General features: G+C 37.5%; 1 protein-coding gene across 6 annotated transcripts in view; it reads left to right on the forward strand.

Moving 5' to 3' along the window:
- The first annotated feature begins 49 nt into the window (after window positions 1-49).
- The window catches only part of CENPQ (centromere protein Q), a 38883-nt gene continuing 12864 nt past the window's right edge, over window positions 50-26068 (forward strand). The window contains exons 1-9 of one of the 6 annotated variants that reach the window (XM_032650260.1): window positions 61-132; window positions 4274-4416; window positions 5176-5230; window positions 6544-6664; window positions 7253-7321; window positions 7874-8003; window positions 17116-17235; window positions 17390-17464; window positions 18676-20332. In XM_032650260.1, the coding sequence (XP_032506151.1) occupies window positions 4315-4416; window positions 5176-5230; window positions 6544-6664; window positions 7253-7321; window positions 7874-8003; window positions 17116-17235; window positions 17390-17464; window positions 18676-18807 (804 nt within the window). In that variant the 5' untranslated portion in view covers window positions 61-132; window positions 4274-4314 and the 3' untranslated portion in view covers window positions 18808-20332. Of the gene's footprint in view, window positions 4417-5175; window positions 5231-6537; window positions 6665-7252; window positions 7322-7873; window positions 8004-17115; window positions 17236-17389; window positions 17465-18675; window positions 20333-26068 lie in introns of those variants that run through there. The other 5 variants (XM_032650256.1, XM_032650257.1, XM_032650259.1 and 2 more) reach the window with 5 other exon arrangements.

A 26068-nucleotide genomic window follows, 5' to 3' on the forward strand; every position in this document is an offset into this window, starting at 1 on the left:
GCTAGATGCCCTCCTCTCTTCACAAGCGTTTCCGGTTTCTACTGCTTCACTTCCGGGTCTCCGCGGCTGTGGAAGGTTTTGGCGCGAATTTCTCTGAACGCGGCACCTGGAAGGATTCAAGAGGCGTCTTTGGTGAGTAGTGAAAGCGCTTTCCCTGACGGTGGCTCCAGTTTGGGGATGAGTTTTGTGTCCGGCGCGTTGGTGGCAAACTCGGCGAGTCGTGTTTGAGGAGCTTGAGGTGGTTTTCAAAGAGCAGGGAGATCCGAACAGGTGTGCCCTTCGGAGCCAGCGATTGAAAAAGTGGTATTTGATTCTCAAGGAGGGAGTGAAGCCACTCATGGTTCCTCCCTCCTTTCCCCGAATCATTGTAATACTTGTTCTCCCTCCTTAACCTCTCCCGCAGTCAGTCGTGGGGCGAAGTGCAGCCTTAGTGATGAGTGCCTTTGAGCCTTAAGGAAGCTGCGTCGGCAGCGTTCGCTACCCCGAGGCCTCATTTGTCAAGAGGTAAACATTGTGTATTTGCAGTTTTGCCAGACGTTGTGCCCATACAGAGGTCTAGCTTGGTGGCTTCCACGAGTTTCAGCACGCTGGCAAAGAAAACAAGACAACCTAGAATATTTCCCTGTTTCCTACAGAGTAAAAAATACATTCTTTACTGCAGTATATAGTCTGGCTGCAAACTACAGTTCCAGTCTTTTTTTCTGTCCATTCCTCCCGTACACGTCAAAGCCTCTCTGAATTTTTTCTGTCCCTGAACAGACCAGTTTCTTTTGAAGTGTCCTGCCACTTTTTTTCTCTCAAATGCTTTACTTCCCTTCCTTCTGGCTAAATATTTCAAAATGTAATTCAAATATTACTTTTTTCTCTGAATTCTGTATGTCCCCCCGCAATACCCACACCAATTTGAGATATTCACTCATTTGTCTCGTAACATTTGTCGCATTGTGTATAATTGAATATACATAGGAATTGTTTTCATATGTCTCTAGCTACTACCACTAGCCTATGGTTTCCTGTGGATCCAAAACAGGCCAAAGTTTACTCTTCCTTTTTGTATATGCTACAACTAGCCCAATGGTAACAGTAGATTATTTTGTTTATTGAGTTCTTACTATGTCCCAAGTTCTAGGCACTTTATGTATTCTGTACAACCTTTTAGCTTTACAAAAGCCTTTGATATTGATACTTCTAGCCGTGGGGAAAGTGAGTAAATTTAGTTCCCCAAGGCTATACAGCTAGTTAAATGACAGCTGGGATTTGGAACCTGGGCAATTTGTCCTCATCCCCGGCTGGCTCTTGGCAGTGGTTCTCAACCTCGGGCAGTTTTGCACCAGCGGATATTTGATAACGTCTGGAGACAATTTTGGTTGTCACAAGTTGGAGGAGTGGGAGGGGCTCCTGGCATCTAGTGGGTAGAGATCAAGAATGTAGCTAAACATCCCACAGTGCCCAGGGCAGCCCCCATAACAAAGAACTATCCCATGCAAAATGTTAATAGTGCCGAGGTGGAGGAACTTTCTGCAGTATGGCTAATTACCTCAAGTAGGTATCAGTGAAAACAGAGCTTTTCAAACTGTCTGTGGTAAAGGATCAATTTTTTTTTTAAATTTTTAATCAGTCACAACTGATACTTTTGTAAAATACAATTAAAAAAAAACTGAATACTAGCCAAACCCATGAATGAGCCCTAATGTAAACCATAGACTTTGGGTGATAGGATGTGTCAATGTCGGTTCAGGGACTGTGGCAAATGCACTGCTCTGGTATGGAATGTTGATAGTAGGGAAGGGGGGGGGGTATGCTCGAATTTTGTACTTTTTGCTGAATTTTTCTGTAAACGTAGAACTTCTCTAAAAATGAAAGTCTTTTTTTTATGAATTATTAGAAAAATTAAACAAAAAGAAAAAACAAAGCCAGTTATTTTTTGGCCAGATCTAACATACATAAAATTGTTGTCAAATTGCCATAAAAGTTTCTAAATGAATACTTTTAATGTCTGTACTTTAAAAGACTGTAACAAACAGTTTGTAAATCAAATTTGGAGTAGCACTGAATTACATGTTACTGAATAAAGAATATCAAGAAAAACGATGAACAAAACCAAGCTATAAATAAGTGCCAAATGAAAGAGACCGTAAGAGCCCACAGACTTTTAGAGAGCGTTGAGGTGGAGTAGTTAGGAAGGCTTTCAGGTGCAGGTGGCTCATGATCTGGGAGGAGGTTGGGCACAGACAGGAGAGAGCAGCTCGGGTAGAGTATGTGCACTGCTCAAAGTGTGTTCCGGAAATCCAGTCTATCTGGAGAGGGAGATGCAATTGAGGAGTAGTGGGAGAGAAGTATGGAAAGCTTGGCAGGTCTAGATTGTTAAGGACTATAAATGTTATGGTAAAGAGTTTGGATGTTATAAGGTAGGTATTACGGAAGGATTTTTCTTTTTTAATTAAAAAAAATTACCTATCTTGTTCCAAAATTTGGGATTGGAAACGACTTGGTAGGGTTGTTTCCACGCAGTGTCAACTGCAGTGTATTGGCTAGGTACATGCGCAAGGCTGGCAATCGTTGGTGTTAGCTATTGGTTGGGAGTTCAGCTGGGGCTTTTGCCTGGGTCTTTAGTTCCTCTCCGTGTTGGCCTTCCTCATAGAGTGCTAGCTGGGTTTCAAGAGCAAATATTCCAAGCAAGGGGAAGTTGCAGCTGCTAGTCTCTTCATATTTGGGCCAGGAAACTGGTACAGAATCATTTCCACCATATTCTACTGCTCAAACCGCTGCACAGTCTGTAAGATTTAAGACAAGGGGACATATACTTCACCTCTCAATAACAAGAGTGAGAAGGAATTTGCACCATTTTTAGTCTCCTAAATAGAATGAGGACTAAATCTCAGCCTTCAATTGTTCTCTCACCTGGATGCTCTTCTTCAGTGAACAACTGTACTGTACATGGCAGTCCTTCCAGGAGAGGTCCACAAGTAAAACTCTCATATGGATTGCTTTTAAGTAGGGGAAGTATATGGCATGGATGTCAAGTTGAGAGAATTTGACATTTCAGGAATGCAACAGAGGAGACTGGGTGTAGAATAAGGTGCCACATTGTTCAAAAGCAGGGTAAAGTGTATTTTAGCTTCCACTGCTTTTTGTAACTGATCTGACATGTAGTCTCCAAGTATGGTTTGTGATCTTTCAGTTAATTCTTTCTTTCCCACTATTTTTGTCTTATGGGAAAAAGAAAAGCTTGAACTTTTCCTTTTAAAATTTGAGAGAATAGATTTATCCAGAGTACCCACTTTATTGTCTGTCTCTAAATCTGCATGTATATTTAAATTGTAGTTACGTGATAAACTCTGAATTTTTAGAAAAGGAATGGTGACTGGTTTCTCTATATATCTAACTCTATATGTCTAGAAAAATATGTATATATAATGTACACACCACACATACTTGTGTGTGTGTGTATGTGGGTTTGTGTTCACGTGTACTATACCAAACATGTACGTAATTTCTTAGCTATCTGCTCTTTATGATCTAATGCAGCAATATATATTTTATCCCTCTGTTTCTTTTAGCAGAAATGAGTTTGGTGATAAAGAACTATTAAATGGGGAAAGGGAATTTTTCTAAATTTTGTCATTGACATTCTCATCCCCACTCCAGTGCCTGTTTTGTAATGTGTGGGAAGACAGAGTAATCAGTATACTTATGTGCTTTTGTTAAAATGCACATAACCCAGTAAAAGCTTAACTTTTTAATTCTTAATTCCTTATGAGTGAATTTACCACATGAATTTCTACAACATAGATTCATGGTATAATCCTAAAAATTATCGTCTCCCATCTTTGACATTAAGTTGAATGATAAATCCATTAAGCCTAAAATAAGAAGGCCTGAATGTTATGCTTTGAGTTGACATTATCTGTGACCAGAGTAAAATAACTTAGCACTATATATTTCCATTTTCTTGGATTTAAATATAGAGATAACGTTATTGTATGGGGGAGTATAAAGTAAGAGGTGTAAAAGTGTTTTTATATAAGATTTTTTATTGCCATACAAATGGAAGAAATTTTTAGGAAAGAAATTGAATTAGATATCTTTACTCTAATGAGAACCAATGTTATTTGTTTTAAAATATATTTAAATGTTTTAAAAACACACAATACTATCCCAAAACTTTCTTTATGATTTTTTTTTACAGGCAAATTTGGAACATTTATAGGTAGTCTTTTTAACAAAATGTTTTTAATAAAACAAGTCTTTAGTGTTCTTTTCATCTTTACAGACATTTTGAAGCACTGTTATAGTTGTTCTGTTTACATCAAGATGTCTAGCAAAGCAAATCCTTCTAAGAAAAGGTCTCAACATTTAAAAAGAAATCCAAAAAGAAAAATTGATATTGAAGAAGCGGAGTTATCAGAGAAAGAGGTAATGAAATATCAAGTTTATCATTCAGGACTCTGATTAGAAGTATCTGTTCTATGTAAAGGAGTATGTGAAGACTAAAGGTCAGCTTTACTACAAATTATAGTAATTCATATTCCACATATATTGTTATATGGGAGCTGTTGCAACATGGGTTGTAAAAGTTCTCACATAAAAATTGTTTACCTCAATTTCTAAAGATATTGATCAGAGAATTCTTTAGGGAAGAAGTGCGATGGGGCATTGCTAAGGTGTTTAAATAGGAAGACTGGTAATATAGTATACAGATTCTATGGCATTCATATGTTAAAAGACAAGAGAATCTGTCAATTGATGGAGGAGATTTTTATTAACATAGAGAAAAATTAGTTTCGGAGGAATTAGCTTCTTCCTACCATAAAAGAAATAATCAACATTTTTTCTCTATTTACCCTGTATTAGACAATGCCTATATTTGTTTTTCAGGAAAAGTATATAACACTATTTCACAGGCAAGATGAGTATGATTTCTTTAAAACATTCTTTGACACCATATGAAATTCTATTATACTTTATCACCATTGTTCAGGAATTGCTTTAGTATATCCTCTGCTTGTGATAAATACACATCCTTTTTCGTTAGAAGTAGCAATATACTTTTTTTCTGTCTTGCCAGAAGGTATATGAATTCTCTCCAACGTACATGACAAATCTACTGCAATAGCAGTATCTTTTCGTCTAATGTTTAATTCTTTGTGCGTGCACATGTGTTTTTCCCTCTAGGTTAGAAACACAGCGAAAAAAAATAAAAGTCATCCAAAACACCTGTCTTCTGAAGGTATTCCTTTTCTATGTCTTGTTTAACCTATCTTTCCCAAGCTATCTATATTTATGAAAAAATTCTCAGCATCTTGTTTATGAGTTCTGCATAAGCAAAAGACAGTAAAAAACAGTTACATTCTTATTTTTGCAAGAATAAGTAGTACTGGTTGGTCAGTTCTTTTGGTCAACTGAAATTTTACTTACCACCTGTAGCAAAATACTGTGTAGGGCTCTAAGTTGAAAGGAGCAAGAGAAATTCAAAGTGTACCCCAGTCTGAATTATTACTGATCTGTGATATACAGACACACCTACTGACTTCTCTTTGAGACAAATATGCTTCTGTTTTGCCACCACTATTTAGATTAGATTGGAACCACTAAGTTTGTCTGGAGTAAATTAGTTTGGAATAGTCATCTTTACTTAAGCATCACTTCGGCATGGAAGAATTTTCTACCTCTCGTCACCCTAGACCAAGTTAGGTCCTCCGGTTTTATACTTCCATAGTGCACTGGACTTTTTCTTTTGTAATGCTTTGCATACCTGAAATGTAATTATTTAATCTCCCTTCTCTCCAAAACTAATCTTCATGTGAGCCAATAGTGTACCTCCTTTGTTTATTTTTAAAAATTTTTTTTGCGGTACGCGGGCCTCTCACTGTTGTGGCCTCTCCTGTTGCGGTGCACAGGCTCTGGACGCGCAGGCTCAGCGGCCATAGCTCACGGGCCTAGCCGCTCCGTGGCATGTGGGATCTTCCCGGACCGGGGCACAAACCCTTGTCTCCTGCATCGGCAGGTGGACTCTCAACCACTGCGCCACCAGGGAAGCCCCTTTGTTTATTTTATTTATTTATTTTTTTTGTGTGTGTTTATTTTTTATAAGTAGAATAATATCAACAACCTAGTAGACACTGATGATCTGTTTGTGGTTTGGTTAATCTCCTTTGTTTCAGTTGCCATCCAACATTTGGCAGAAATCATTTTCTCGTCTTCTCAATAAAGCCCTTTAATTGAGGTCATTTCTGAGAACCAGACTTTTGTGTTGAATCCTAATAGTTGTAGCTTGGTTCTTTATTTAAGATTGTCTTGAGTTTGTATCCACAACATCACTTAATAGTATTTTAGTTAACATAACAATAGCATATTCATATTCAATACCTGGCCTGTTATGGCTATGCAATAAAAAGGAAATTAAATAGTTTATACAGCTTCATAATATTGGTTCTGATAATTCCATTAGCTCTTTTAGATAAATTTATATTTGAATCACTTTTTAAGTAAAAACATACAAACTTCTAGAAAAACCAGAGTCTCTTCTTTCACCGGTGACAGGACAAGCAAAGCATGCTAATCTAAAACAGGTAAAGATCGCAACCCACAAGAGAAAAACCTGGCAACCTCTTTCAAAGAGTAGCAGAGAACATTTGCAAACTATGATGGAATCAGTAATAATGTGAGTATGAAATTTTTTTCCATTTCATTCTCTTTATTTCTGCTTATATGTTTCCTATAGACAGTATCCTTTTAAATGTTATTATCTACTTTATGGTGATAGAGTGTTTTTCTCTTTTGCAAGAAGATTTATTTAATGTCTTTTGATGGCCTTAGCATTCAGCAAAAATGTCTTTATTAATTTCAGAAACTTGGAATTTCATCAGTGGGATAAAATTGAAATCTTTGCTTGATCTGCTATCTACAACTTTTTCTGGTGAGGGATACTTTAGGAAGAAGTTAGCTCAAATTAACACTTTATGTGGAAGCTAACATGCCAAAAGGAATACAGAGACAGGATTCTGCCATCAGGGAGCTGAAATCTATCAGAAGAGTCAGGCCTATAAATTAATTACAACAATATAATATGATAAAAAGAACTTAGATTATTCCTCTGCTTTAAATGTATTTAACATAAAAGAAAAAGTGATTGATTCTGCCTGGCTAGTAAAAAGGGGTACTTGAAAGATATCAGAGAGAAAAAGTAAACAGATTATACTAGTTATGTTTCAAACTAATATTTATTCAATCCCTATTTTTTCTCTTCTAGAGCAATTTTGAGTAACAGTATTAGAGAAAATGAAAAAATTCAATATCATCTGAACTTCCTAAAGAAAAGGTAATACAGTTATGCAATTAAAAAATGATTGAAATATAATTGAAAGGTTAAATGATGATTTGTCAGGGATTTGCGGGGGTGACTTATTGCTAAGATTAGCCACTGTTAATAAAAGAACATTACAGGGCTTCCCTGGTGGCGCAGTGGTTAAGAATCCGCCTGCCAATGCAGGGGACACGGGTTTGAGCCCTGGTCCGGGAAGATCCCACATGCTGCGGAGCAAGTAAGCCCGTGCGCCACAACTACTGAGCCTGTGCTCTAGAGCCCACGTGCCACAACTACTGAAGCCCGCGTGCCTAGAGCCAGTGCTCCACAACAAAGGAAGCCCCTGCTTACCACAACTAGAGGAAGCTGGCGTGCAGCAATGAAGACCCAACGCAGCCAAAAATAAATAAATAAAATAAATAAATTTATTTAAAAAAAAAAAAAGAACATTACAGCCCTTGGGAGTATGAGGGAAGAAAAAAGAGGATGATACTATTTCAAACAAAAAAACAAAAATGATACTAATGGTACTCAAAAATAAAGTTATGTTTTTATTCTATCCGTAAGATTGCTGCAACTGTGTGAAACCCTGAAAGTCCCTCCCAAAAAGCAGCAAGATTTAACTCATGTGTCAAGTCTACTGAAAATGGAAAGGGCACAGCACAGAGCTAATGAAGAGGGTCTGGCATTATTGCAGGTATGAAGTTTGAACAGGGAGTTCTTCTTTAGAGGGGAAGGGGGAAAAGACCAAAAAGTTTTAAAAATTGTCATGATATTCTTCAAATAACAAATACTAGATCTTGGACCAGGTTTTTCATTAACTTTTATTTTTAACAAAGCAAAAACTTTGCCTGAACTTTGGGCCTCTAAAATTAAGACTATTTCTAATATATTTGTAATTAAGTAGCAGTCTTATTTTTTTCATCAGACTTTAAATATCAGATTATAGGAATTCATCACTAAATGCTGTAGCATTTCAAAACACATATATTAGTTTTTCTGTCCTGTATATGCAACTTTATTGGCAAGAAGAACACAATCATCATCATTACTGTTTTTTTAATCATTATAGATAACATGTAATGAGGACCTTCTATGTTCTAGTCACTGTTCAAAGCACTTTACAGTTATAGCCCTTAATGACTTAAAGAGACCTGTGCTATATTTCACATTTTACAAGTGTGCAAAAGAGACATATTGGCATTTCTAGCTGAACCTTAGAGTACTCGCAGTTATGATGAAAACCTATTAGTCCGATTTCAGGGCAAGTGATTCTTAATCATTATTCTGTAGAAGATAGTGGGAGATAATATTAGCTGTCATGATAAACTGCAGGCTTTTAATTAGTGGATACTTGAACAATTAAGAAAAGCAGCCTCAGGAGCTTATTAAATAATTATTAAAACTAAAACAGATTGGACCATATATCCGTTTGCCATTTTAAAGTAGTTTGTAGATATGGTCTTTGTTAGCAACTCAACTTTGTAAAGCAATAAGTTTGTTAACCTTTGTTAGTAAATACGAGGTGGTGGTAGTTTAAGCAAGAAATGCATCCTTAACGATTTCTAATAACTCACCATTCACAAATAGGTCATTCCAGATTTTCCATATGATTGAGAATAACAATGAAAGGATTTATTTGTGAGCAACAGCTCTACATATATTCTTTTTTTTTTTTTTTTTTTTAAACATCTTTATTGGGGTATAATTGCTTTACAATGGTGTGTTAGTTTCTGCTTTACAACAAAGTGAATCAGCTATACATATACATATGTTCCCATATGTCTTCCCTCTTGCGTCTCCCTCCCTCCCACTCTCCCCATCCCACCCTTCCAGGCTGTCACAAAGCACCGAGCTAATATCCCTGTGCCTTGCGGCTGCTTCCCCCCAGCTATCTACCTTACTACGTTTGTTAGTGTGTATATGTCCATGACTCTCTCGCCCTGTCAAAACTCACCCTTCCCCCTCCCCATATCCTTAAGTCCGTTCTCCAGTAGGTCTGCGTCTTTATTCCTATCTTACCCCTAGGTTCTTCATGACATTTTTTTCCCTTAAATTCCATATATATGTGTTAGCATACGGTATTTGTCTTTTTCTTTCTGACTTACTTCACTCTGTATGACAGATTCTAGGTCTATCCATCTCATTACAAATAGCTCAATTTCATTTCTTTTTAAGGCTGAGTAATATTCCATTGTGTATATGTGCCACATCTTCTTTATCCATTCATCCGATGATGGGCGCTTAGGTTGTTTCCATGTCCTGGCTATTGTAAATAGAGCTGCAATGAACATTTTGGTACATGACTCTCTTTGAATTTTGGTTTTCTCAGGGTATATGCCAAGTAGTGGGATTGCTGGGTCATATGGTAATTCTATTTGTAGTTTTTTAAGGAACCTCCATACTGTTCTCCACAGTGGCTGAACCAATTCACATTCCCACCAGCAGTGCAAGAGTGTCCCCTTTTCTCCACACCCTCTCCAGCATTTATTGTTTCTTGATTTTTTGATGATGGCCATTCTGACTGGTGTGAGATGATATCTCATTGTAGTTTTGATTTGCATTTCTCTAATGATTAATGATGTTGAGCATTCTTTCATGTGTTTGTTGGCATTCTGTATATCTTCTTTGGAGAAATGTCTATTTAGGTCTTCTGCCCATTTTTGGATGGGGTTGTTTGTTTTTTTGTTATTGAGCTGCATGAGCTGCTTGTAAATTTTGGAGATTAATCCTTTGTCAGTTGCTTCATTTGCAAATGTTTTCTCCCATTCTGAGGGTTGTCTTTTGGTCTTGGTTATGGTTTCCTTTGCTGTGTAAAAGCTTTGAAGTTTCATTAGGTCCCATTTGTTTATTTTTGTTTTTATTTCCATTACTCTAGGAGGTGGGTCAGAAAGGATCTTGCTGTGATTTATGTCATAGAGTGTTCTTCCTATGTTTTCTTCTAAGAGTTTGATAGTTTCTGGCCTTACATTTAGGTCTTTAATCCATTTTGAGCTTATTTTTGTGTATGGTGTTAGGGAGTGATCTAATCTCATACTTTTACATGTACCTGTCCAGTTTTCCCAGCACCATTTATTGAAGAGGCTGTCCTTTCTCCACTGTACATTCCTGCCTCCTTTATCAAAGATAAGGTGTCCATATGTGCGTGGGTTTATCTCTGGGCTTTCTATCCTGTTCCACTGATCTGTCTTTCTGTTTTTGTGCCAGTACCATACTGTCTTGATTACTGTTGCTTTGTAATATAGTCTGAAGTCAGGGAGCCTTATTCCTCCAGCTCCTTTTTTCGTTCTAAAGATTGCTTTGGCTATTCGGGGTCTTTTGTGTTTCCATACAAATTGCGAAATTTTTTGTTCTAGTTCTGTGAAAAATGCCAGTGGTAGTTTGATAGGGATTGCATTGAATCTGTAGATTGCTTTGGGTAGTAGAGTCATTTTCACAATGTTGATTCTTCCCATCCAAGAACATGGTATATCTCTCCATCTATTTGTATCATCTTTAATTTCTTTCATCAGTGTCTTATAATTTTCTGCATACAGGTCTTTCGTATCCTTAGGTAGGTTTATTCCTAGATATTTTATTCTTTTTGTTGCAATGGTAAATGGGAGTGTTTTCTTGATTTCACTTTCAGATTTTTCATCATTAGTATATAGGAATGCCAGAGATTTCTGTGCATTAATTTTGTATCCTGCTACTTTACCAAATTCATTGATTAGCTCTAGTAGTTTTCTGGTAGCATCTTTAGGATTCTCTATGTATAGTATCATGTCATCTGCAAACAGTGACAGCTTTACTTCTTCTTTTCCGATTTGTATTCCTTTTATTTCCTTTTCTTCTCTGATTGCTGTGGCTAAAACTTCCAAAACTATGTTGAATAAGAGTGGTGAGAGTGGGCAACCTTGTCTTGTTCCTGATCTTAGTGGAAATGCTTTCAGTTTTTCACCATTGAGGATGATGTTTGCTGTGGGCTTGTCATATATGGCTTTTATTATGTTTAGGAAAGTTCCCTCTATGCCTACTTTCTGGAGGGTTTTTATCATAAATGGGTGTTGAATTTTGTCGAAAGCTTTCTCTGCATCTATTGAGATGATCATATGGTTTTTCTCCTTCAATTTGTTAATATAGTTTATCACATTGATAGATTTGCGTATATTGAAGAATCCTTGCATTCCTGGAATAAACCCCACTTGATCATGGTGTATGATCCTTTTAATGTGCTGTTGGATTCTGTTTGCTAGTATTTTGTTGAGGATTTTTGCATCTATGTTCATCAGTGATATTGGCCTGTAGTTTTCTTTCTTTGTGACATCCTTGTCTGGTTTTGGTATCAAGGTGATGGTGGCTTCGTAGAAGGAATTTGGGAGTGTTCCTCCCTCTGCTATATTTTGGAGGAGTTTGAGAAGGATAGGTGTTAGCTCTTCTCTAAACGTTTGATAGAATTCACCTGTGAAGCCATCTGGTCCTGGGCTTTTGTTTGTTGGAAGGTTTTTAATCACAGTTTCAATTTCAGTGCTTGTGATTGGTCTGTTCATATTTTCTATTTCTTCCTGATTCAGTCTTGGCAGGTTGTGCATTTCTAAGAATTTGTCCATTTCTTCCAGATTGTCCATTTTATTGGCATAGAGTTGCTTGTAGTAATCTCTCATGATTTTTTTTATTTCTGCAGTGTCAGTTGTTACTTCTCCTTTTTCATTTCTAATTCTATTGATTTGAGTCTTCTCCCTTTTTTTCTTGATGAGTCTGGCTAGTGGTTTATCTATTTTGTTTATCTTCTCAAAGAACCAGCTTTTAGTTTTATTGATCTTTGCTATTGTTTCCTTCATTTCTTTTTCATTTATTTCTGATCTGATTTTTATGATTTCTTTCCTTCCGCTAGCTTTGGGGTTTTTTTGTTCTTCTTTCTCTAATTGCTTGAGGTGCAAGGTTAGGTTGTTTATTCGAGATGTTTCCTGCTTCTTAAGGTGGGCTTGTATTGCTATAAACTTCCCCCTTAGAACTGCTTTTGCTGCATCCCATAGGTTTTGGGTCGTTGTGTCTCCATTGTCATTTGTTTCTAGGTATTTTTTTATTTCCTCTTTGATTTCTTCAGTGATCACTTCATTATTAAGTAGTGTATTGTTTAGCCTCCATGTGTTTGTATTTTTTACAGATCTTTTCCTGTGATTGATATCTAGTCTCATGGCGTTGTGGTCGGAAAAGATACTTGATACAATTTCAGTTTTCTTAAATTTACCAAGGCTTGATTTGTGACCCAAGATATGATCTATCCTGGAGAATGTTCCATGAGCACTTGAGAAAAATGTGTATTCTGTTGTTTTTGGATGGAGTGTCCTATAAATATCAATTAAGTCCATCTTGTTTAATGTATCATTTAAAGCTTGTGTTTCCTTATTTATTTTCATTTTGGATGATCTGTCCATGGGTGAAAGTGGGGTGTTAAAGTCCCCTACTATGAATGTGTTACTGTTGATCTCCCCTTTTATGGTTGTTAGTATTTGCCTTATGTATTGAGGTGCTCCTATGTTGGGTGCATAAATATTTACAATTGTTATATCTTCTTCTTGGATCGATCCCTTGATCATTATGTAGTGTCCTTCTTTGTCCCTTTTAATAGTCCTTATTTTAAAGTCTATTTTGTCTGATATGAGAATTGCTACTCCAGCTTTCTTTTGGTTTCCATTTGCATGGAATATCTTTTTCCATCCCCTTACTTTCAGTCTGTATGTGTCTCTAGTTCTGAAGTGGGTCTCTTGTAGACAGCATATATAAGGGTCTTGTTTTTGTATCCATTCAGCCAATCTGTGTCTTTTGGTGGGAGCATTTAGTCCATTTACATTTAAGGTAATTATTGATATCTACATATATTCTAAATTTATAGAGTGGTATTTTTTAGTGGTTGCGTCACTTTCTTCATTGTATGCGATTGAATTTAACTTTCATCCCAATGTTACTAATTTGCAAGAGTATATTTTCAGTACTGACCCTAGCTCCCCCAGTTAATGAACAGTTGGATAACATTAATATAGGTTATTTTTTAAATTTCAGCTTTGTCTAAGATATAATTGACAAAATTGTAAGATATTTAAAGTGTACATCATGGTTATTTAATAAAACTATGCATTGTGAAAGGATTTTCCCCATCTAGTTAATTTCCCTTGTCATCTCACTTTTTTTTTTGGTAAGACAATTTAAGTTCTACTCTCTTTCAATTATATAATACAGATTTCAGTTATGTAATATCAGTTATAGTCACCATGTTTTACATTAGATCCGCAAACCTTATTCATTTTAGCTGCAAGTTTGTATCCTTTACTAACTTCTCCCTATTTCTCCCACCCGCCCCCAGCACCTGGCAACCACTTCTGTACTCTCTGATTCTATGAGTTTGACTTTTTTTAAAGGTTATTTTAAAAGGTTTTAAAGTATAATAATGGTAAATGTTATTTTAACATTTAATATTTGCATAAAGTACTAAATCAGAGATAGTAAATAGTCTTTAATCAGAGACAGTAAATGATAGTTGATTTTTGTAACGCTGGGAGGCATCTCTCTTTTACACCTAAAACGATCTCCATGTGCCAAAAGCATAAATAGACTTAAATGGAAAAAACTGTTTTTCTATACTCGCAAAACTTCTGACACCAAATTTGTGGGGTTTTCATACCAAGCAATTCTCCACTTCTCTGTGGAAACCAACTGGGTGTCCTACAATTCAATTCTAACACTAACTACCTGGAGTTAGCACAGACCCCACAGGTTAAGGGCTCAGTCCCACAGAACTGCCCCCACTTCAGATGCCAGTGCAAGGCCAAGCCTCCTGTACTTTTGACCAACCAAGTATAAATCGGGGCTTCCCATGACCTCCTCCTCCGGTTTGATAATTTGCTAGAACAGCTCACAGAACTCAGGAAAGCACTTTATTTACTATTCCAGGTTTATTATCAAGGATACAACTCAGGAACAGCCAGAGGGAAGAGATGCATAGGGCAAGGTATATGGGAAGGGGCACGGAACTCCCGTGCCTGTTCAAGCACCTCCATGTGTTCACCAACCTAGAAGCTGTCTGAATCCAGTAATTTAGAGTTTTTATGGAAGCCTCAGCATGTAGGCATATCTATTATTAACTAAATCTCCAGGCCCTCTCCCCTTCTCAGAGATCAAGGATCCAGGCTGAAAGTTCCAACCCTCTGATCACAGGATTTTGGTTGCTCTGGCAACCAGCCTCCATCCTTTATGAGTTATTCATTAGCATAAATTCAGGTATGGTTGAAAGGGGCTTATTATGAATCACCAAAAGTGCTCCTCCCACTTCAGTCATTCAGAAAATGCCAAGGATTTGGAAGCTCTGTGCCAGGAATCAGGGATGAAAATCAAAGGTATATTTCTTATAACATCACAACAGTCTAATGTTTGCTTGACAGTCAGTTACTCAGTTGAAGCACTGTTGGCATTTTGGGCATAAGAGTTCTTCATTGGCATAAGAGTCTTTGAACTAGGAGTTTGTAGGTTTTATCTGTCCGATGTGCCTTACTTAGAATGGCTTTTTCGCACTGCAGCCTAGAGTTACTGCTGGTGATGACCTTCCAAAACCTGTATCAGTTACCAGTAAGAGAAGTTGTGTTCATGCAACAAGGACACATTCATTGAACTCTCACTGCTGGTTCTAGGGAAAGGCAGTGGTGAGCAAAGTCTTTTAGCGATACCGAGAAGATGGTATAGGACCTGCTGGGGCATAGTTTTTTTTGTTTGTTTTTTAATTCATTTAATTAATTAATTAATTAATTTTTTACTTTTGGCTGATTGGGTCTTCGTTGCTGTGCGCCGGCTCTCTCTAGTTGCAGTGAGCGGGGGCTACTCTTCATTGCAGTGCGCGGGCTTCTCATTGTGGTGGCTTCTTTTGTTGCAGAGCATGGACTCTAGGTGTGCGGGCTTCAGTAGTTGTGGCACGCGGGCTCAGTAGTTGTGGCGCACAGGCTCTAGAGCACAGGCTCAGTAGTTGTGGCAGACGGGCTTAGTTGCTCCGCGGCATGTGGGATCTTCCCAGACCAGGGCTGGAACCTGTGTCCCCTGCATTGGCAGGCAGATTCTTAACCACTGCACCACCAGGGAAGCCCTGGGGTATAGTTTTTAATCTCTCTGGATCTCACAACCAGAGTTAACATAAGAAAATATTAGAAGAAGGACAAAAAGTAACATTTCTACAGACAACAAAAGCATGCCAAAAATACGTGTTCACAAAACAGATGAATGCTAACCTAATTTCCCAAGTGAGCTGAAAGAAATTTAGAAAAAGAATAGAAGGTATGAAAAAAGTCATAAATATTAGAAATAATAAAAAATGAAGCCATGGGAGTCAGGAAAGAATTAGAGCTAAAGGAAAAAAAAAACTTTTAGTAATGCAGACTAAATTAGAAGGAGCAATAAGCAAATGAACAGAACAAATAATACTTAAGTAAAAGGTAAAGTAAGGAGAAAATTTTAAGACTCGAAAAGAAAGAATGACTTTTTTTTAAGGTATTGAGAAAAAGTGACAAATATAAAAGTTTGGCAAAAAAGACACAGCATGGGTATGGTATGAATACCCAAAGAAGATAACCAGAGCAATGGAACAAAATTAATTTTTTAATTATACTGAAAAATTTTAGTTCTTATTACATTAACCCTTTCCTTCATTCAGTGCTATTATTCATTCCCTTCTGTAGTGTGTTGAATGGTGGCCCACCAAAAGGTATGTCTAAGTCCTAATGCCTGGAACCCATGAATGTGACCTTATTTGGTTTAATAAGTGTAGCTCACAGACCCAAAGTCTTGGGTACTCAGGGATTAGCACACTATTCCTATAAGGGCCAGGTGATAAACATTTTACTCTTTGTGAGCCATGTATGGTCTTTGTTGCATAGTCTTGTTTTGTTTTTTAACCATACTTTAGAAATGTAAAAACCATTCATAGCTCTTGGACTGATCAAAAACAGCCTATGGGCAGTTGCAGACCTCTGCAGGTACCTTTTTTAATGGTTACTAGAAGCCATAATATATTTGTTGAGGAAAATTACTGTAGTTGACGGTAAAAATTCGGCTTCCAGTATTTGGAGAATGTTGTAGATGTAAGTATCAGCCATATCGCTCCGCAGGATTTAAGAGTTATTATTTCTGTATGACTTCTGTGTGATCCCCGGGGCAGTGCTATCCTTGGCTGTTGCTAGGACTAGATTTGAAAGCAGTGCAGTACTTAATACCATTTAGAAACCTGGAAGCTGGCTAACTCTATGTGTGGCCTGCAATCCGTACACCCCTGATATCATTATACTCATTTCATTCATTTCTTATTTTCTCTTTGTTTTCCCCCATAAGATATATATATTTTTTTAGGTGGGAAACTGCCACTCATTTTCTATTACTATCTCTGCCCTAATGTTCAGCATTTCTTTCTTTTGGCAAATGAAAATAGCACTCAGATGTTCCTAAATTAAAGTTAGAGTTTCTCTGCTGTTACATACCGCTTAAGGAATGCTCCTGTACCTGTTGCCATCAGTCCTTGGGCTCTGCTAGATTCACACAGGTCTTCCAGGATATCTGATGTCTGCAGTTTTGGTAAGTTTTTGAGGAAAGCTTCACATACATCTTTGTTCCATTGGTAAATCAATTTCTAGGGAGTCTGTTTTCTGAAAGAAAAATGAAAATTATCAGTTTCTTCCAGAAGTGTTTCAATATATAAGGTGTTTTTAAAATATGTATGTATATATTAATAGCTGTTTGGGTTTCATTTAATAGTATATTTAATTTAAAACATTAGCTTTCTCTCTCTGATGCAGGAAGAAACAGATAAAATAGTGGAGACCGTAGAGTCAATGACTGGGGATATTCACAGCCTAAAGAACAAAGTTCATGTTCTGAGAAATGAGGTAGAAGAAGAGGAAAGGAAGGTAAAACAGGTAATTGTTTAAAAAAAAAGTATCGCTAGAATCTGGATATAATTTTTCATGATTAGATTCTACCCAGACAGCTTTTGAGTGTAATAAGAGAAGTCAGCCTTTTGAAATAATCTAGCTTTATGAAATAATCTGTAGCTTTCTTTTTCTACTTTAGATGTTTCAAATAGATAGTGAGGTACTCTCTCTTCCTGAACTTTCTCAGAAGAGTCTCAAAGCACCCATACTTCAGGTAAGTACCAATTTACCATATTAACTGCATCACCAGTTACGAATTGTATATATGTATAATCATTATACATATAAGTGTATAAGTATAATCATTCTTGTCAATAGCGGTATAGCATTCCATTGTATGGATGTGCCATAATGTAGTAATTTGTGAAGATGATGGAAATAAATAATTTTTGCTACTACAGGTAATACTAGGAACATCCTTGCGCATATATCTTTACACATTTGTGCAGTCATGGCTGTAGGACGGGTTTCTGGAAGCAAATCCTGACAGCTGCTTTTATTTGTGCTTCTGATAATGGCGTGTGCAGCTTTTCCTAAGACAGTGCTGTGTCCACATTTGTGCAGTCATGGCTGTAGGACGGGTTTCTGGAAGCAGATCCTGACAGCTGCTTTTGTTTGTGCTTCTGATAATGGCATGTGCAGCTTTTCCTAAGACAGTGCTGTGTCCACATTTGTGCAGTCATGGCTGTAGGAGGGGTTTCTGAAAGCAAATCCCGACAGCTGCTCTTGTTTGTGCTTCTGATAATGGCGCGTGCAACTTTTCCTAAGACAGTACTGTGTCCCATTTGGGCGTACACAGCACACTGCTAACTTACCTTTGCAAAGGACTCCCACAGGTATTATAGTGTAAGTGTTTACAGTGGTAGAAAGCTTTTACGTTTCCCCAGAAAGTAACAAAATTTTCCTGTCTCAAATCTGCCTAGGGTGAGAGGAATGGGAATGGGCAGAGGGAAAACAGAATACCATAGATTTAAAAGTAGAATGGCAGTGAGTTGATGATAATTGAAACTGAGTGAAGATTATATGAGGTTTATTATACCATTCTCTCTAAATAACATACATATAACATTTTTCATAATGAAAGATTAAAAACTAATTATATGGGTAAAGGTGGTCAAAAGGTACATACTTCCAGTTATTTATAAATAAGTCATGGGGATGTAATGGACAGAATGGTGACTAGAGTTAATACTGTATTGTATATTTGGAAGTTGCTAAGAGAGTAGATCTAAAAGTTCTCATCACAAGGAAGAAAAAGTTTGTAACTGTGTTTGGTGATGGATGTTAACTAGACTTACTGTGGTGATCATTTTGCAGTGTATACAAATGTCAAATCATTATGCCGTCTGCCTGAAGCTAATATAATGTTAATATCGATTATCAAAAAAATAAAATTTAAAAAATGAATTATTGTCATGCTCACAGAAAGAAATTTTGATGCTAATTCCAAACCAGAACGCTCTTCTGAAGGACTTAGATGTTCTCCATAATTCACCCCAGATGAAAAACATGTTAACTTTCATTGAAGAAGTCTATAAGAGACTGGATGCCTCTTAAAGAGTTTATTGTTTTGTTTTGTTTGTAGATTGTTCCATATGAATTTAATGTTTACGAATTTGTAAAAATGTTATTCTACGTGATATTGCCGGGGCTGAGGCTTCTTCAGGATTCTCCTAATATGCACTTTAAAATTAACCTCTATAAATCTACCATTAACCTCTATACATCTGTTGTAGGCCTTGAAAACTGTTTTTATCAATTCCCACATCTAGGAACTCACATTTATGTTGCTGTATTTCCAGTTATCTGCCTTAAACCCTAAAATGAGAACAGCCACAATCTGATGGTTTATAATGGCTGAATAGAGTTCATTTATTGGTTAGTGCAGAGGAAATATGATACTGTGACTTAACATATGTAAAGTGTTTATAGTGCCTAGCACATAAACATGTAAGTGTTTGGTATCAATATTGTTTTTTAGCTGATGACTTGCATTTTCTGTCTGGTCACGTGGAACTCTAGAAGTCCCCAAATGCCTTTGCTCTTTTACATAACTCCCTAGACTTTTTGTGGCATAATTAATATCTGCCAGGTGTCTTTAACTTTAGAGGTAGCATGAACATTTTATTTCTTTGGTTAGGTTAGTGAATAGATGTTGAATATTTATTTTCTACTCTCATCAGAGCATACCTTTATTTCATAAAATTGTTAAAAACGAACCCATGTTCATTTATTCCCTTAAAATAAACACCAAACCAAAAAAAAAATCCCTTCTTTCTAAATCTTTTCTCATTGCGATAATAAGCATATACACATGAAGAAATTATCGCTTAAATATATTAAAAATCATTTTTAACCAACCACAGTATATTGTCTGGGTTGCTTTTATCTGTTTATAAAATAAAATAACTTGTAATTTAATTACTTTTCTGTCTAACCTAGAATGTTTTGTCAGTTAATTTAGAGGGTGCTATACTTTTGTTAATGCCCTCCAGGCTGAGACCACCAGGAAGACAGCTGCAGTTAAGTAAGTTGGATTTAGTGCTCACCGCAGTGAGGGAGACCACACGTCATGGGGAACCCTGGGCAGCTCAGCAAAAGCGTCAAAAAACAGATCTTAGGAAATAATGGTCAAAAAGGACCTTAATGGATCTTAAGGGAAGTAAACTCTGAGAAAGGAAACCTATAGTGCAGCATTTAAAGAGAACATTACAGTATATACTTTGGACTGTCTGCTACATGCCAGGCAAAGCAGCTAAAGGAAAAAGATTTCACAACATGTCTTAAAACTTAAAAACCCTTGTGTTTTTAGACTGGCAAGTAGAGCCCCAAATCACTTTTATCATTAACCATGACATTTATAATCGCTTTTGGTGGGGATGAAGGAGTTACATTAAGTCTGCTGTTTCCCTCAGAACATCTGTTTAACAGCTGATTGAAAGTCAACAGGAATTTCAACTTACCACTGTTGCTGAGGGGTAGTTCTCTACCATGCATAAACTGGTCATACTACCCTCTTGTAGCTTTGAAAAGTACATGATCTAATTTTGAGAGACGTACAGTATCTTCTGGCACGTAGCAGGCAACATACACAATATTTTCTTCAAAGGTTGAATTGTGGTATACTCTTTGTGAAGAATTTAAGAGTTAATTACAGACCCAAATAAAATTGAAATTCAACTGCACAAGGTCCCAGTAATTCAGATGGTCATCTTATGTAGTATCCTCATCTGTCTAAATTCTCACATACACAGGCCATGACAACTATCATACACCTTCTCTCCGGTGACTGATAAGTGCCCGTGCCAGAAACTTTAAATTCTAAAAGATAAATATTTTGGAATGGAGCCTATATGGTGTAAAAATGTAGCCTGTAATAAAGATAGAATATCAAATAAAATGTAGAGAAAATAAATTATTCAATAAATGGTCTTGAGAAAGCTAGCGAACCAACTGCACTGGGGATGGAGGTGGAGGGTGGTGGTAAATATTCCTACTTTATGACAGAATAGATTCAAAATAAATAAAATTAAATAGAAAAATAGAAACTGAACAGAATTTATGAATAAATAACTGATGTCAGTGTAGATAAAGCCCGACAGACATACTTGTTTTGTAGTACTTCACTTTATTGCATTTCGCAGATGCTGTGTTTTTTACATACTGAAGGTTTGTGGCCACCCTGTTTTGAGCAAGTCTATTGATGCCATTTTTCCAACACCATTATTTTTAAATTAAGGTATATACGTTTTTTAAGATATAATACTGTTGTACACTTAGTAGACTACAGTACAACGTACACGAAACTTTCATATTCACTGTGAAGCCAAAAAATTGTTGCAAGATTTGCTTTATTGTGGTGGTCTGGAACTGAACCTGCAGTATCTCAGGTATGCCTGTATTATTCTTATAAACAGAGACAAAACCATAAAGAAAAAGAAATTAATAGATCATTACATAAAACTGAACTTTTTAAAATAAAAATTAAAAAACCAAGCCAAAGACACAGCACAGACTGAAAAATATCTATAGCATATATAAAACAAAAATAATATCTTTATTCATAAAGAGCTCTAAAATACCAGTAAAAAATAGATTAAATACCAATAGGAAAATGGGCAGTTCTCAGAAGAAAATACATAAATGGCCAGTAAGTACTTGAAAGATTTTCAGCCTTAAAATAATCATGTAAATGCAAATTAAAACAGCAAAACTTTTTCACCTATCAGATTGGAAAAGATTGAAAAAGGCTGAAAGGGAAAGTCGCTGAACATACAGGAAAATGGGTCCCCAGTAATGCTGCTGAAGGAAGGAGGGAAAATGTTGTGATTTGGGGGGGAAAGGCAGCCTGTACAGATGTTACAGAAACACAGTTTACTGTCAGTCATTTAAAGTTATTATTTTATATGGGTTCTACCATTCTCCAGCTTTCCGTTGGGCATATGTTTAACAAACAGGTTTTGCTTAAATATGAGACACCTGCCCAGCAACCTAAAATTAAGGGATTTACTTTCTTTCATTTGGACAGAATTTCTTGGCATTCTCTATTTACCAGAAATAAATGCAGGTGCACCTGTCAGCATTAATATTTGAATCATTTAGGTTGGCTTAGTTTCCGAACAGAAGTATCCTAAATCCTCTCAGGTTTCATTCATTGTCAAGAAATTCAGCTTTAAGGAAGAGAGAGGAAAGAAGGAAAGCAAAAGCAGAGAGAAATTCAAATTTCCCATTTGTGCTTTATTCTGTCCTAAGTGACTGATACATTTTTCTGTTCTAACTAGTTTTCTCATTAAGAGTTGCTACCCTTGAATGTATTTCTCACCACTTAACCACCACACAACCACTTTCTCTTGCCTTAGGTGTTTGTCTCCTCATTAAAGTGACAGCTGTTTGTAGCAACCATATCCAAAGACTGGTTATACTTGTTAAAATTGGACAAAGAGGAAGATGAAGGAGTGATGTTTTCCAAATACAATAAAACTTAGAGTACTTTTTTTACATAGACTTTTTTCCTTTTTTAACTAACAGAAACAAATGTGCCTTAGCCAGTTTTACCCATTTCCACCTCCAAGGAGGTCCTTAAAATTAAGGTAAGTTTTCAAATGGAATGGCAGTGCTGTATAACAAAAATAACAATGGTTAAAATGGCTGATATTTATTGATATGTGCTATATGCCAGGCACTATTCTAAGCCCATTACATGTATACATGCATTTATACCAATGTTTAATCCTAGTAACATCCCTATGGGGATTAAACTTCATAGCAGTCACTGTTATTCCCATCCTGCATAATCAGAGACAAAGGAAGCTAAGTAACTTTGTTTTAAGATCACTCAAATAGTAAGTGGTGATAGAGCTAGGAAGTAAAAAAGGTCAGGCTGTTTGTCCTATAGAGTTTGAGTTTCCCACAGTCTGTTTACCGTCCTGTCCCTGAGATGTTGTTTTAAATTTTCCTCGATCCCCAGTCAGGCTTTTTAAAATCAGATTTATTTCTGCATAGGAAGTTAGACAGTTTGGTTTTTTTTTAAATAAATTTTTAAAATTTTTATTTATTTTTGGCTGTGTTGGGTCTTCGTTGCTGCATGCGGGCTTTCTCTAGTTGCGACGAGCGGGTCTACTCTTTGTTGTGCATGGGCTTCTCATTGTGGTGGCTTCTCTTGTGGAGCACGGGCTCTAGGCACAGGGGCTTCAGTAGTTGCAGCACGCGGGCTGCAGTAGTTGTGGCACGTGGGCTCAGTAGTTGTGGCACGTGGGCTCAGTAGTTGTGGCTCGTGGGCTCTAGAGCGCAGGCTCAATAGCTGTGGTGCACGTGCTTAGTTACTCCGCAGCATGTGGGATCTTCCCGGACCAGGGCTCGAACCCGCATTGGGAGGCGGATTCTTATTCACTGCACCACCAGGGAAGTCCCACAGTTTGTCTTTAACACCTACATCATTACCCAAATTTGGACACCTTATTTTGGATATCTGCCCTTCACATACAAAGTCATAGTCTCCACTGTCACTCCTGAAACACATGTGTTAGTGTTTTTATTTGCAGTGACATTTCTGCCTGAGGCTTCTTTGACTTTGTTTTGAAGTTTATTTTCAAGAATTAAATGAAAAAGCCTATTGAGCCCATTATTGCTTGTATTTATTTATTCTTTCCCCCTGCTTAGTTGTTAGATGAGTGACCCAGTGCCAGAGCCCACAGAATGCCTGGAATGTGAGCTAACACTGCAGAACCACTAATAGAAAGAAAACACAAACGTGTTCTTTATAAAGAAGGACATAGTGAGAATGACATTACCAGGCTCTGAAGTGGGGATGGTCTTAGGACACTGGTAATTTCAAGAATGGAAGCAAATTCGGAAGCACAACCAGCCCCAGAGAGTTGCAACTAAGTAATCCGTCTCAGTTCTCAGAAATTGCACCAATTTTTATCTTTTCTTTTTTTTTTTTCTTTTTTAATGTCATGGGTTTTTAAACCTTTTTCCAGACCTTATAGGGAAAGGTCTGGAAGAGCTAGCATTTCTTGAGCATCTACGTATGCCTAGAATATTAAGAAATTTCTATTTCTTTTTCTGGTCATGGATGCATAAAGATAGAAATTCTATCCTAAAACGTTTATTTTTTACCAAGGAAACGATTAGGGGTCCAAGAATCTGGACTTGTTTAAGGCCCTCAGAGAGGGTATCAGCAGTTTCAGGAGTTAATAAGATCAAGTCTGAGATCTGTTTTACAGAAAAATGAAATACTTGCCTCATCTATTCTGAGGACAATAACAAAGGGGCATAAAATTGGAAGGAAAGACTTAAATTTAATATAATGAGTGTTGTGTCCTATCTGAAATGAAACGCTAAAAGATGTTTATAAGTGGTGAGTGACGGATTCTAATTTATTGAAAATATTCTGGTATTTGCAAGGCACTATCTCGAGGATGATTTCTCAGTTTGAGTAGGTATAAAGAGAAGTAGTTGTTTGTGGTCCCGTGATACCGAGTTCGTATTTCTTCTCATGTCATTTTCTTCGAGAATGAGTTCTTCTGCACAGCTAACCTACCTGTGTTGCTGATCCTTATCTACTCAACCGGACAGCAATGAACAGTGTCATTGGTACATTGCCAACCTCATCTCCTGCTTCCCGAGTGTGTGTCCATGATGACAAGGGGAACCCTGTGTCTTGGTCTGTCACAGACCAGTTTGCCACCATGTGCCATGGCTAAACCCTGCCAGAGCATCGCAGGAAAGGTTACAGCCGGCTGGTGGCCCTCACGCTGGCCAGGAAGTTGCAAAGCCAGGGATTCCCCTCTCAGGGCAACGTCCTGGATGACAACGTGTTCTCCATCAGCCTCCTAAACAGCATTCAAGCTGAGTTCTTGCCTGGTCGATTCTATAGGCTTATTCTCACCCCTGCAGCTTTCTCTGGGCAGGTTCACCCCTAGCCCATTAGAACTCCAGGAATTTTCTTCCTTTTTCTGAACATACACATGCTCCTAGCTGTCAATGAGGGGAAAAATTAAAACTAGAATCAGGAGAACCTTAAATTTTTGAAAAGGACCAGAAGACAAGCAGGGTTAGGCTGGGAATGGCTAACTCTCCCTGTCTCAAGTTTCTAAAGTAATGACTATAGGGGTCAGAGACAGCTATGGCTAAAAACAGGATAATTATCCTCCTTTGCGATCCACTGTAGGAAGAAGGTTCTAAAGTCAGAGGGTCTTCGCAAAGGAGCAGAAATGACTGCATGAGAACAAGTGATTTAACACGGGAGCATGTGGCCACTGCTTCCTTATTGCTGCTTGGGCTTCTGCTCGGTGTTCTCATTACCACGTCAGTTCCCTACGACCCAAAATAATGCTCCCCTGTGCCTGCCACTGCTGTTTCCCCAAACTCTCTTCCTACCACCTGTGACTCAAGTTCTCTGTAGAATATTCTGCTTTTTTCCCTTTAATTACTGTCTCTCCACTTCTGCCTAGGACTGTAGCATCTAGTTCTTCCCTGGAAATGTTTAAATGCAGTGGTTCTCACCTTTTAGTGCCCTTCAGAATCACCCGGAGGGCAGGTTGCAACACAGATGGCTGAGCCTCTCCCCACAGCCTCTGATTCAGTAAGTCTGAGGTCAGGCCTGAGAATTTGTACTGCTAACAAGCTTCCATTTCTCAGTTGCCTTGGATGGAGGAATGAAGATACGGGCATTTTAAAAGCTAGAAACAAACGAACAACAACAAAAACAAATAAATCAATAAAAAAAATTTTTTTAAAAGCTCGAAACAGTTGGCATAGGACTGGACATTGCCTATCACCTATTCCAGCCCCCTTTTTTTTTTTTTTTTTTTTTTTTTTTTTTTATGCGTTACGCGGGCCTCTCACTGCTGCGGCCTCTCCCGTCGCGGAGGACAGGCTCCGGACGCGCAGGCTCAGCGGCCATGGCCCACGGGCCCAGCCGCTCCGCGGCATGCGGGATCCTCCCAGACCGGGGCACGAACCCGTGTCCCCTGCATCGGCAGGCGGACTCTCAACCACTGCGCCACCAGGGAAGCCCAGCCCCCTTGTTTATAATCTGCTTTTTCATGGGAAACTAAGATGCATACGTAGGTGTGAATCTGGATATGCAAATGCACATGTAAACATACATACACATATATTTACATTTATTTCATGTTTCTGTATGCATATGTACATACTCAGAGAATTTTGATAAGATAAACTTTAATTCTCTCATTACATATGAAGATTTGCGGGCCAAAGAAAATAAATGACTTCTTTGAGATCATATAGATAATCAGTGCTAGAGGCGGAGCCAGAACAGTGTTACTTTGATTTCAACCTTTTTTTTCCC

Source organism: Phocoena sinus, chromosome 11 (genome assembly GCF_008692025.1).
Source record: "Phocoena sinus isolate mPhoSin1 chromosome 11, mPhoSin1.pri, whole genome shotgun sequence".
NCBI lineage: Eukaryota > Metazoa > Chordata > Mammalia > Artiodactyla > Phocoenidae > Phocoena > Phocoena sinus.